Source organism: Microcebus murinus, chromosome 18, assembly GCF_040939455.1.
Source record: "Microcebus murinus isolate Inina chromosome 18, M.murinus_Inina_mat1.0, whole genome shotgun sequence".
Taxonomy (NCBI): Eukaryota; Metazoa; Chordata; class Mammalia; order Primates; family Cheirogaleidae; genus Microcebus; species Microcebus murinus.
The window spans coordinates 49,909,014-49,923,301 of record NC_134121.1 but is presented as its reverse complement, the minus strand read 5'-3'; the positions used below and the strand labels follow the sequence as shown (position 1 = coordinate 49,923,301).

The window sequence follows — 14,288 nt, the reverse complement described above, 5'->3', positions numbered from 1 at the left end:
TTTAGAAAACTACTCTACTAGAAATGTTCATTCTTATCTGGTCTAATTGGGAATTTTTTTTTTTTTTAGATGGAATTTTCTGATTTTTTTTTTTTTTGAGACAAAGTCTCACTTTGTTGCTCAGGCTAGAGTGAGTGCAGTGGCATCAGCCTAGCTCACAGCAACCTCAATCTCCTGGGCTCAAGCCATCCTACTGCTTCAGCCTCCCAAGTAGCTGGGATTACAGGCATGCGCCACCGAGCCCGGCTGATTTTTTTGTATATATATTTTTAGTTGGTCAATTAGTTTCTTTCTATTTTTAGTAGAGGCGGGGTCTCGCTCAGGGTGGTTTCAAACTCCTGACCTTGAGCAATCCACCCACCTCAGCCTCCCAGAGTGCTAGGTTACAGGCGTGTGAAATTTTGTTTCTTAATGCTTCATTTTAAGAAAAAGGGGATTATATTTCTAGAATGAGCAGAAATTCTAGAAAAGTATGTCTTCTATTTACCAATTCTAAACTGATGGTATTCATCATCTAATGATCCAAAATAATAAATTTTTAAATAATGCTCTTTTTTCTTTCTTACAAAAGCAACACATATTTGATGTAGAAAATTTAGAAAATATAGAAAAGCAGGAAATGAAAATTACCTGTAATTACAAGTCCTCAAAATAATCACTGTTAACATTTTGAAATGTATCCTTTTAGTAGTGTTTTTAAACGTAGATAATGCTTTTCTGATTAAAATGATTTCATAAAATATGTACAATTTTTTTACCTCTTATTTTTTATTTAACAATAGATCAAGGGTATCTCTCTACAGTATTAAATATTCTTCTACCTCATTTTTAATGATTGCATAGTACTATCAGTCCCCTGGGCTGTTTTCAATTTTTCATTAATATGAACAAAGCAACAATGAACATCTTTGTTGTTAAATTCTTTTTCACATCCATAAAATTGATATATCTCTAAAAGCCCATAGTCACACAGTTTAAGGCTCTATCTTAACATTGAGCTAATTAAAGGTACAGAATGATTTCTGTTGAGATTCACTAGAATGAAAAAAAAAAAACTATGACTCCTTTACTTTTGTTTTCCAAATTACTGTCAAGCTACTTGGGGTGGGGGGCTGGGGTACTATCTGATGACGTGTGTGTGTGTGTGTGTGTGTGTGTGTGTGAAGAAACTTCTTTAAATTTTAAAGTTTAAGCTAAAAATGACCTCTTAGTATTTATTCCAGGTGTATTGTGTTTAAGAAATTTTGATAACTAGCCATTGAAATGAAAATGCTTGTATTGAAAGAATGTGTTGTTATTACTAACTGAGATGCATTTGTTCTAATCATAAAGCAGCATGTTTATTGCCTTTTGATTCCCTCGATTTTCTGAAAGAAAAGCATGCTCTTTGCTTGGCCAGACTTCTGCTTGGCATTCTTGATACTTACATTGCTTATGGGCAACATTTTTGATTAATAATTTCAGGGTATACTGGGAGATCATCAGCTCATTAAAATCACCCAGGTCTGGATTTAGAGCCACACACCACCTTGGTCCCAGACCACAGTGAATTAAATCGTAAACTTCTGACAAGTCTGCCCTTTGGAAATGAAGAGAATCTCACATGACACATGGATTGGTATAAAAAGACACCAAACCACATGATACAGAAAATACTTAAGGAAAAATTCCAGCTGTGAATACCCACTCCAAATCCCCACGAAGCCAGTTAGTGATCAGGGTGGTAGATTAAGCAATTGTTCAGCATACCTTCATTTGTAGAGAGGCAAGAAGTTCAATTCTGCCAAGAGAGTAACAGAAGAATGCCTATCTGAGAAAATTGCTGATAAAATGTAAAATAACCCAAGGAGCAGTGGAGGTGGGGATAAAACAACAGAAGTATTTAAACTGAGACATTGTCATTTTTGTGTATTTCACAACCTGAAGATGGATGGGTTAAGTTTTTTAACAGTTGGATTAAGACAGGGTTTCTCAACCTCAGCACTATTGACATTTTGGACCAGATAATTTTGGGGTGCGGGGAGTGGGAGTCCTAGGCTTTGTAGGATGTTCCATAACATCCTTTGCCTCTACACACTAGATGTCAGTAGCACCCCTTCCCCAGTTAGAACAACCAAAAATGTCACAAAATTGTCCCCTGTTGAGAACCACCAGATTAAGAGATCATTATACTGAAATACTGAAAAACTACCAACTCGGGCCAAAAATCATGTCATGTGCCATTTTATTTATAGATCAGTGTGGGTGGAGATAGTGCCAGCCATCTTCAAGCTGTTAGGCTAGACTTGAAGTTCGGTGTAGACCTGCACTTTGACGACATGTATTCTGTGCAAAATTATATCTCTGTGTGCGATTTTACCAAATCTCACTTGTACCAGTGAACATCATTGCTCTGCCTTACATCCTGCCTCCTATAATAGCAATGAAAGTGTCCTTTCTGTTGTTGAATGCATTAATTTAAAGAATCTCTAAATCTATTTTGAAAGGTATATGGAAGGTAAGTATTAAACCAAGCAAAACCTGTCCCCAAAGGGATCTTCTAACATTGCTTTAGGAGATCTCAGGCTACAGCACTGCCCACGTGCTAATATTTTCTACTCACCTAGCTCACTTTACAAAAATTACCCCTAAGACAATTTCCACTCTTCTCTGTTCTAAGACTGTTTTGACTTAACTTCCTTGCCCTCACTCCCCCTTTGGCTGATTTAGCTAACTTTATGATTTACTCTTCATAAAGTTAGACAATTGCCTGCTTTTTTAAACCTCTTTAGCTACTGCTAAGCTACCATCTTTCCCTAAAGTCTCCCCATTGAAAGTTTGCATTTAATAATGGAAGTTACCACCATCTTGACCTCTTTCAGATATGACAATGGATGATGTTCGGGAATACGAGAAAAACATGCATGAACAAACCAACATAAAAGTTTGCAATCAGCATTCCTCCCCTGTGGATGACATAGAGAGTCATGCCCAAACAAGTGTACGTAGAATTTTTAAAACATGTTGCCCACGCTTTACCAAGTGCACACATAAACTTGATCTTGGAAATACTGCAAACACTCAGTCCCCAAACTTCTGCAGAAACTTATCGTCGCCCAGAGGCTGTTGGTGAAGAACCTGAGCTGGGTCTAAATTGGGCAATGTCACCTCTCTCTTCCAGACATTTCGATTCTTTAAAGCTGCTTGACTTGGGGGTTATTTCAGTCATAAAACCAAGAACATGGAGAGTGGAAACATTTTGTGGTACTAGTAAAATGGCCTGAACCATAAAAGAGCAAGAAGCAAAAATAGATGTCATATATAAACTAGAACAACATGTCAGTAACTTTTAAAAACATAGTTAACACTCACTTATTCATTCAAGGGAGGGCTTCTGGCTCATCTGCTATTTTAGGTTTCTTTACATTTGCTTTGAAATGCTTTCTGTGGCTCTTTATAGCTGTTTTACCCAATCAGTTCCTTTTTACTTAGGGTAATCTCAAGATGGGGCTGCAGTCTGTGCATACACACAGGCTGAGCTGTGAAGGGGTGGTGAGCCGGGACTCTGCTGAGCTGGATCTAGCCTGGGACATAAGATAAGCCTCAGAGAGGCTCCGGTTATTAAGTTGCACACTGGAATTGAGAACCGACTGTATGTTGCATGCCAGCACTTTAAATATTGTTACCTCTCAATCATTCATGCTCTGAAGAGGAGCTAGAGATAGCAAAGAAAACTATAATCACCAAATCATTTCTATGTATCTTCAGCCAGAGCTGTGATCTTCTATTTCTGTCATCTAATGAAGCTTGAGCCCTCATGTTCATTAGACCAGTCCCTGGAATAATACATATTAGATTTTTTAAAAATCAATAATGTAGTTATAGGAAATTGACAGGTGGCTATTGTCGTAAAGGGATGCTTTATAATTGTGAAGACCTTCTGATTGCACTTTGGAAATGTTCAGTTAAGTTTTAGAGCATGTCTTTGGAATGTGCCCTGCAAGGCTCATGTGCTGCTATTGGATGCATGTGACTGCCCGTTCAAGGGCACTAACTCTTCCTCCCCATTTTGCATGCAGTGATTGGATTTGTAGAAGACTGTGGGGGCAAGACCTACCTGAGGGGTTTCCTCTCTGTGCACAGATCAATTTTGATAGGACTTGCCCCCCACCACATCCTGTCTCCCTGTTCTAAAGTTAGAAATGCTCTTTAAGGAACTATCCTTGAATTTCCATCGCTTTCAATTACCTTTTCTTCTAGGAATGTTAGACACCAGTTCCCCCTCAAACCCTTGGAAAGCTGTTCACTATAAATACAACCAGACAAAGGAAGCCACAGGAAAGAGGGAGACACCAGATGTCTAAAAGATACTAAGCTCAGCGCTTTTCTCATTCTGAGTACTTATGGCATACAACCTAAGCCTCTTTTCTTGGCTTTCTTTCAGTTTTACTATGATTATTACTTTGTAATTAAAGTCAGTTTACTATGTAGAAGGTGATAACCTACCATGGCTAACCCCATGGAAAAGTTCATATATTCTCTGGCTACAACTCATTGTTGTTCCCATGACTTCAAGGGTAAAAGATGCCTACCTCATAAGACATTACACAAAATGCTTACTTTTAATGCTTATAATATTTCCCTTATTCTTAGGAATCCCAAGAAATTTTGGATTATTTATTTATTTACTTATTTATTGAGACAGGGTCTCACTGTGTCACCCAGGCTAGAGGGGGATAAATTATTTTTCCAGTCTTTCTCCTTTACCATAATGGAAAACAGTTAAAATCAAGCAGCTTCCTAGCACTCTGGGAGGCCGAGGTGGGCGGATTGCTCAAGGTCAGGAGTTCGAACCAGCCTGAGCAAGAGCGAGACCCCGTCTCTACTATAAATAGAAAGAAATTAATTGGACAACTAATATATATAGAAAAAAAATTAGGCAGGCATGGTGGGGCATGCCTGCAGTCCCAGCTACTTGGGAGGCTGAGGCAGCAGGATTGCTTGAGCCCAGGAGTTTGAGGTTGCTGTGAGCTAGGCTGACCCCACAGCTCTCACTCTAGCCTGGACAACAAAGCGAGATTCTGTCTCAAAAAAAAAAAAAAAATCAAGCAGCTGCTGTCCATCACAAATAAAAACTGCATAGGTGCTAAATGAAATTTAAATCATCTACCTAAGCAGGGACAAATTAGATTGAAATTATGCAAAATTAACATCCATGAACACAGCAATAATGAAATAACGGTCTCCTTCAGTTGAGCAGTTTCAAAGCCTTCAAGGAAGGGAACTTCTTTTTTATTTTTAATTTTAATTTTAATTTTTTTTTTATTGTGACCGAAACGCAGGTGATACAGGAAGGGAACTTCTTAGGGACTCTAGAAGGGAGTGGAAAATCAGAATTCTGTGATTTGGATAATTTCTGCCCCCTGCTGGATGTGTGCAGTAGAGCAATGTATTCAGCTACTCACTTAAAAAGTCTAATTTTTTCCAAAGATGATATCCATTTATTATAGCAAAAACATACCATATCCTGATCCAATAAAATTTTTCTGAGTTTCAACTTTGTTTTGAAATAAATGCCTCTTTTTTTTTTTTTTTTTTTTGAGACAGAGTCTCGCTTTGTTGCCCAGGCTAAAGTGAGTGCCGTGGCATCAGCCTAGCTCACAGCAACCTAAAACTCCTGGGCTCAAGCGATCCTACTGCCTAAGCCTCCCAAGTAGCTGGGACTACAGGCATGTGCCACCAAGCCCGGCTAACTTTTTCTATATATATTAGTTGGCCAATTAATTTCTTTCTATTTATAGTAGAGACAGGGTCTCACTCTTGCTCAGGCTGGTTTTGAACTCCTGACCTCAAGCAATCTACCCGCCTCACCCTCCCAGAGTGCTAGGATTACAGGCATGAGCCACCTTGCCTGGCCTAAATACCTCTTTTTAAGCCTTAATCTCACTTTTCAATTTGTTTAATATTCTTAGTATTTTTAAAAAGTGGTGAGTTTATAGGTACAATTTTTCTTGATATATTCTGAATTTTATATCACAGCAACATAATTATAATTTTTTAATTTCCTTTATAAAAACTTTTCCCTTCCAGATAATTTTAATAATTGTTTCTAGAAAATCCTCTAAAGGATTTCATTTTATGAAAAATACTTCTGATGTGCTCAGATGTTATAAGACCTAATGATTAATATGTGTTATGAATATTCATTCCATACTTAATATCTCCAAAGTGGCTATATTGTTTCTTCTAGTTTATTATGCAATATCATCAGATGAAATTTCAACTACTGAGTATGTGACAGAGAACAAGAAAGAATGAACAGTGGGTCTCTGGGAACCCAAAAGAGATGAAAATCCATGCAGATTTCGCATTTTGCTTAAGGATGAGCCTTGGGCCTTGACTCGGTGCTTATTTTAATAAGCCCAGTTACCTGTTTTCCCTGTTCTCAGCAAATAAAAATGGCAAAAGGTACCAGAGATAGCCAGACTGACAATAATAAATAATAACCATAACAATAATAACAGAGTTTCTGAGAATGAGAGAAGAGATAGCAAGCTATGAAGAGCCTGAGAAGGAAACAATCACTGTAGTGTTGCACAGTGATACATTTTCAATTGCTATGTCTCAAAGATAATAAGTATATATGACACATTAACTACATTAGAGAAAGGTTTACATTTTTTAAAACGTTGCTTTTACTTTCTCATTTCATAAAAACATTTCAGGTATTTGTAAAATCTGTATCATCTGACAACACCTGTTAGAGGAGGCATCACTGACTTATTTGTTGAATTCCAAATAATGCTTTCTTCCTTTTAATAAAATCCTCATTCATTAAATGATCCTCTCTTTTCATTCTCTGTTCTTTTCCTTTTTAAGTTTCCTTGAGAAATGGCTTTATTTTCTTGGCTTTGGAATAATTAGCAGGGTTTGGTGTTGACATCTTACGTGATGTTCAAGCTGAATTTATGAAAACACGGATCTGAACAATCTCAGGATGAGTACACAGTCAGGAAATCTGTAACCACAACATCTGTGTGCTCCCTCAGAACACAAAATGTATATTTATTGAATAAGAAGATAGCGTGTTGAGAAATTTTGATGATTTACCTGTCTACCCTATAAAGGTATACTTATTCTTCTGTAATCTAAAGTTGACAATACTATGTATCATTTCAGGGCCATTGACTGTTTTAATTACCTTCTCTTTATGGAAGAGATGACCAGGTCTAATAATAGTTCCATATACCCCACAACACACACACACACACACAAACGCATACATTTCCCCACTCTGGTTCTATACTCTCCTGTTGATTTCTTTTTTTTTTATTTCTTTTTTCCACTTTAAATATATCATCCCATGACCTGTTGGTTTCTTGTTCAGAAAATACTCATTGAAAGTGCTTTGGAAAATCTTGGTTGGATATTCATAAAGGAATACTGTTTTCAAGGCTGTGTCTCGGTCAAAAGAAAACCTTAAGGGTTTAGTATTTCAGTGATCGTTTGGGTTTGTCATCCAGAGAGGCCCCTTTGGGATTGGGTTCCTATAGTTCCTTTAAAAACAGGTGTAATGATAAATCCATTTGTATCTCTTGTAAATAACTGCTCATTTTCCTTTCTGTTTTTCTCTTTGAAGACATGACAATGGATGAAGTCCGAGAATTCGAACGAGCCACTCAGGAAGCCACCAACAAGAAAATCGGCGTTTTCCCACCTGCAATTTCTATCTCGAGTGTCCCCCTGCTGCCGTCTTCTGTCCGCAGCGCCCCTTCCAGCGCTCCGTCCACCCCTCTCTCCACAGACGCACCAGAATTCCTGTCAGTTCCCAAAGATCGGCCCCGGAAAAAATCGGCCCCAGAAACTCTCACACTTCCAGACCCTGAGAAAAAAGCCACCCTGAATTTACCTGGCATGCACTCTTCAGATAAGCCGTGTCAGCCCAAATCAGAGTAACTTCATATGAATATCTCATGGGGTTTTATATTTTGGTTTTGGGATTTGTTTGTTTTTTAAAGAAACTTCTGATATGGGAAAAGACTGCTTTGTCACCCAAAACATGTTCCCTCGACCTGAGTGTGCATGTGATTAAGTAACTTCACATACAGTATGATCCCCTGAGTACGCCACACAGCGTCCGTCATAGTAGATGAGAGATGTCAGACTTGCAAAGGACAGAAGGAAGCTTCTGTAGCCACAGCTGTGAGCCAGGGAGGAAGCCTTATTATTGGCATTTGATGAGGTTGGCACAGACTTCAAGGGTAAATAAATTGAAAACTTTGCACCGCTTTGTTATAAGGTGTGGTCAAATAATGAAGTCAATTTCCTCCCATCAGACATGAAATTTTCTAAAATACTCTCAGGCACAACATACCTAATTATTAAATTTTAAACTGCTGATTACCAATACTTGAATACCAATAGTTACTGAGATTCCTATCTAGTTAGTTCGACTCAGGATTTGGGGCCTAATTAACTCCTTAAATTTTTGAAAATTTTAATTACCAACCTATAGAGGCTCCAACTATAATGAATGATAACTTATTTTTACCTTCCACAGAATTTAATAAGGATTCCATTTGTTTCTGTCTTTTAATAACTTTCCCCTTTGTGCCCTGATGGCCTCGGAAATCTTTTAAGAATTGCATGGATGACTGTGACCATAACTGACTAATTCTGGAATGGTTTAGTTTAGGAACCAAGAGGCCCAGGTAAGGCAACATCTTTTATCTCTACAGGTACCAACAAACCTTGACTTGTCAGCTTCCATTATTCATTAAGATTCTCAGAATTTGCAATTAATTGAACAGAATCCATTGACTATTTGCCCATACAAAGAAGTTCAAGGGAAGAATAAGCTGACCGGGCTTTAACACTGTCAGAATGTCTGGTGCATGAACCATGAAAAAGAGAATTGTCTCCCCTCCCCCTCTTTGTTTTACTCTTAGTGACATCCAGACTTCCCTGGAATGGATTGCCCACCACCAGACCTTAGAAAAGACTACCATTCTTTTGCTTCTTACTTGAAATCCAAATGTTGGGAATGTCACAGAAATTGAGTAAACACTGTCAAGTGGGAGAAGAAAATGAGCGGAATTGTTGACCCATTTTATAGAGTAAAAAGAAGGAGTAATAACAGATGCCCAGCTGTCTAGCTTTCTTTCCTGCAAGTAGTGGTAATGTAAGATTATTCATCAAAGTGGCAGAAACAGAATTCTCCTTTGGTCTAAAGAGAGAAATTTGTCACCTTTGCACCTCACTGCCTTTGAACACAGAAGGGAGGGCAAGCAGAATCTCAGCATTGACTTTTATCCTCTAAGAGAGAAAGAGAACGAGATAATTAGGCAACTCCAAGGCCCATGCCCCAGCTAGCCTTCCTGACCATAACCTCCAATCTCAGGAAAAGGACCTTCCCAAAAACATAGATTCCAAAGGAAATAAAATTGCTCACATAGCCTCTCAGCCAGTGGACCCTGCCTGCTTCCTTCTCTCAGTGCTCAGCACTCTGGGTGGTGTCTTTTAGGTTTATCCACTCTCCTCCCAAGGTGCAGGTGCTGGCCCCAAGAGCCTGGCACCAAGTGTTCTAAGTCATAGGTCAGATTATCAAGATCATTTATTTATGTATAGGTTGACATTTAGCTTTAAAAAAAGAAGAAGAAACTCAGAACTCAAAGGAAACCCATTGCAAATAGCTTAGATCAACAGTGCATCTCTTCCCTGAGAATGATAGTATCATAGTAAGACACCTGTGCATGGTATAGAAGCATGATTTTTGCTTGTGGGAAAACTTTAACTTTTATCAAACCCCTTGGACTTCAAATGGCTCCCCCTCCACACAGTAGTACTTAATGAGAATGTTTGGCTTTAGAAAGCAAAATTCTGCTTTCAGAAGACACTGAGATAGTGTATGTATTTGCTTACCATTTGCAAGCTGAAATCAGGGTGGGGGTGGGATCATTATTTTCACATAGAACAAAGTTATTTTGTGCAGGTTGTTAACATCTAAACATTTAGTTTTTCCTTTAATACCATTGCCATTTCCCCATTTTATAAAGTGGCTTCTGCTGTCAAGGTCAACAATTCTATATTGCTTTAGAAAGTTAATTTCTGATTTCCTTTTGTGAGTTTTGTTTCTTTGATAGCCAGTATAATACCACAGACACCATTTTCAAAGCTACCCATGGTAGTGTGGTCCTTAGCCAACAAATATGTGTACTCTCAATGTATGTTCAGTTTTTCTGTCTACATGTGCTATGTGTGCATTAAAAAGGGGGTGGGGTGTGCAGATATTCATTTAGCTGCTTTGAATAGTTAATCCAGTCATCACAAAGCATAAATGACTTCAATATTTTACAAATCTTAGTTTTACATTCTCCATACGTGAATTTATTATTGTAGGATACAAGCCTCCAATGAATGTGTAAATAGAACATTATTAATTCTTACAAGAATGGAAGTCAAATGGCTGCATGATGGAAATTTAGAAGAAAAAAAGCAGAAACTTGAATTTGCTAAGCATGTCTGGGGGAAAATAGAATCCTTAACTCAGTGCCTCTGTCTGCGATATGGAAACCTTCAACTTTGTTCACCAAAATTGTATTATATCTGTGTATATATATATATATATATAAATATAGTATAGTGAATCAGACACCACCAGTTTAAGTCTCTGATAGCCAAATTTAAATAATAATCTATAGTATAACACATATGTTCACCCCATCTTCATCTCTGATGTTAGTGAAGACCATCAAAGTGACCGTGAATTTCATTACTTTGGGTGGATTTCAAATATGAAATGCCCCTGTGCTTTTTGTTGACTATAGCACAGCATTCTTGACTCAGCTGTGTTTTCCTGAGTTGAGAAGATCTTGGTGTTTTTATTGCATAAACTTTGTTAAAATCACCTCTGAGGATCATTTCATTTTCCCTCTTTTGGCTGTAGTAAGACAAAGCAAAGGAAAAGGATAAAAACAAAGGGGGCTGTGACATTGTTAGTTACCACCATTAAAAGACAAACAATTTGGGTTCATTGGTGAACTAATTTATAAACCCTTCTATTATTGTTTTGCATCTGTGTGTGGGGAGGATGGTTTTAATTTATTTGGAGGTATTTATTAGCCATTAGTTTTTGTTTGTGAAAATAAATCCCTAAGTAGCACAGTTGGGGATGTATTATGCAGACACTTGAAAAACACAATACCCCCAAAAGTAATTGTGCCGTTTTCTTTCAAGACATTGTAATAAACAATGAACTAAAAGAATAGATTCTGACACTTCTTGATAAATCATTTTTCTGTGAAAATTTCAGGGCTGATGTATTTATGTGTTTTTTAAAATTCTACTTTCGTTAGCATCTCTTCGTGGCTCAAAGACAACGAAGGAATAGGTCACTGGCTGGCTTAGGTCAACAGTAATTTTCCTTTTGAGAAGGGTAGGGGTTAAGTGACTAATGTGACGTGTAATCAGATAATCAAATATCGAGGAATCCTCTAAATAGTTTTAGTACCTTTCTGATCAGCTGACTCAGTAGGTTAGGGGACAGCTTGTCATCTGAGCCATGGTTCTTGAAATTTAAAAAAATCTGTCCAGTGACTGCAATTTGATCATGAATAAACTATTTGAAACTATTCATTCTTGCTGAAACTGAAGTGTTACACAATAGCACAGCATTGGCATGCTGAGGCAAAACATTGGGTTCTTCTGTGTTCTACCTTCAAAACAATCTGCATTTGAAATATAAGTGTGTAAACTTTTTAGGAGTTAGTGCAATAAGAGAATGTGAATATGTCAGGAATTTTTTGGATACCATTATTAATTGTAATTTTGTTGTTAAATTAACATGCTTTAGGATAAGCCTCTAGAAGTTTTTGCTCTAAATTGAAAGCATGTCTTCTGAATTGCAAGTCTCCCTTCAGTTTCTATGTATCACCAACAAGAGGTTCTTTGAGTTGATGTTGTACCTATACCACTTATATATATATGGCTTCAAGTGTAATTATCAGTGTTTACATTGGAGCTGGGAATCTTGATTGGTTGCATTAGTCAATATACCACTGCCACTGCTGAAGGACCAAGTATTGGGATGCACAGTGTTATAGACTACAAGCAAAGCAAACAAAAGTCGATCCTCACTTATGCCATCCTTTTGTGTCATTTTATGGCTGTTCTGTGTTTTCCCCCCAGTTATTTATTATTGTTAATAACTGACTTTTTCTTACATTCTGTTGTAAATAAAATACAAAGCAATCTTCTTTCCAAGTGTAGCTTCCTCTCTCTCTCTCTCTCTCTCTCTCTCTCTCTCTCTCTCTCTCTCCCCCCCCCCCATCTTCAAGGGAATACTGGCAATTGTTAACATGTGGGCTGTTGGAAAGAAGCCATAGAGGAAGAAGTAACAACTCAGTGGTCACGACTTAGACACAGTTCTAGGCAACTGTGTGCAATGAAGCCCTGCCTGCTAATAGGCACGTGGTACCTTCAGGGCCAGGGCCCTTGGTAGGAAAAATCTGGGTGTCTGATCTAATTATACAGCCAAATACTACCCAAAATGAATCTATAACCCAGTGGGATATGCACATAGATTCATCCATCCATCTACCAGGAGCTTGGTTCCCCCTCATCACACGTGAGTTACACACGTGCCCAAGGGGATCTATAGGGACACCACCCCAGTGGGACACCGGGTTCTCTCTGTGCAGGTTGGGCCAGTTTAAAGGTGATGTGATTTCTCCATCTCATGTAACTCCTGTTATTCACAGAAGGGTCCTCTGGGGATGAGTAATGTGAGGGCAGAAATGCTTTATTGCCCTTTGCTTATTAATCTCCTCAGAGCTTAAGCAGCAAACACACCTCTCCATTCTCTCCTCTTGAATCATGAAACTGATGTCGATGTTACTGGCCTCCAAGTGGAGGTTTTTCCAAGTTCTTGGTGATCCTTGAGAAAAGAATTTCAGGATATGTAATGTAAGCCAAGCAAGTGACAGCTTTTTATTGAAAGCGAAAGTAAAGTACACTCTCAGGAGAGAGCACGGGCAGGCTGGAAAGAGAGCGCTGCACTGAGAGCAAGTGGTTTTAGATTTTTTTCTAGTTTTCCTCATGGAGGAGAGAAATATTCAAGACCAAAGGGTTGTCTTTTACTAAGAATTTAGAGAGTAATTTTAGAATTGGGTTCCCTCCCATTTTCATACTTTATATGGTTGTCTCAGAACTGTCATGGTGATTTCAAAGGCAGAGAAATTTTAAAACTACAATGTAAATGTTATTATAAATAGCCAAAATTCAGGTAAGGTGACAGAGGTGATGAGCCAGTGGAAGCTGGTTGTTGCCTGTGGCTGTCAGCCCCTCTAGTCAGCTTCTGCCTGAGGGTTAACCCCTGTACCCAATCTTTAAGCCCCTGCGTCTAGTCTCGGCCCTGTCTCCTAGTCTCCTACTCTGACATCAACATCCACATCGTATGTTCTAATCCCTGATTGGATTGGGCACACAGCTTCACATAACTGCACCATCAGTAGGTTTTCTTTTTAATGATCAGCAGTTGAACAAGTAATCAGTAGGTTTTCTACACTGAAAATCGTCCTAAAATCATGTAACATCAATCCAATTGACAAAAACATGCTTTTATAGCTTCAACTTCACCATAACCCCCACCCTGCCTTTAAATTCTCTATTCAAAACACACAAACTTCCCACACATAGTTGTTGGCTGACTTTTAGCCAGTGAACTTGGGTACATCCAGGCTGGGTATATTACTGGAGCCAAACTATATGGGTTGTTAAATATTTGGATGCCTAATATTAAATACATAGATGTTTGTAACACCCCCAATTTCCTAGCACAGCTTTTAATCATTTAAACCTTACACTTAGACTTCTGAACATCCACATTCTTTTCTGTAATTTCCTTATTTCCTTCATTACATTCCACTTGAGGTTTCTTGCCTCTGACCTCCAACTACACCTTGGCCTGTCAAGTTCAGGATACATCATGTGTCCTTTCTCCAAGCATGTTCTGAATGTCCATATATGAAAATGTCACCCTCAAACCTGAGGCTTTGATGGCTCTGGAACAACGATCAATACCTGTGCGTGTATATACATTCTGGTGTGTGTGTTTAACTCGGTATGGTTAGTCCAGACCCTGTTTTCAGGCTTGCAGATTGACTTTCTCTTCTTAACTTACTGGCTCTCTGATATTCCATGCTCCCATAAATTCTCCCTGTTCCACAAAGTTCAACCTAGTAGACATCCCATTCAAATCCAAATATTTAACGACTCCCCTGCTCCTGGGAAAGTTGCAAATTTACTTTTGC

At 38.3% G+C, this 14,288-nt stretch overlaps 1 protein-coding gene across 1 annotated transcript in view; it reads left to right on the top strand.

Moving 5' to 3' along the window:
- PITPNC1 (phosphatidylinositol transfer protein cytoplasmic 1) overlaps window positions 1-12,240 on the top strand; it is a 260,223-nt gene extending 247,983 nt beyond the window's left edge. The window contains exon 11 of the mRNA XM_012747303.3: window positions 7,619-12,240. Coding sequence (XP_012602757.1) covers window positions 7,619-7,935 — 317 coding nt within the window. The 3' untranslated portion in view covers window positions 7,936-12,240. The remainder of the gene's footprint in view (window positions 1-7,618) is intronic.
- The last annotated feature ends 2,048 nt before the right edge of the window (window positions 12,241-14,288 follow it).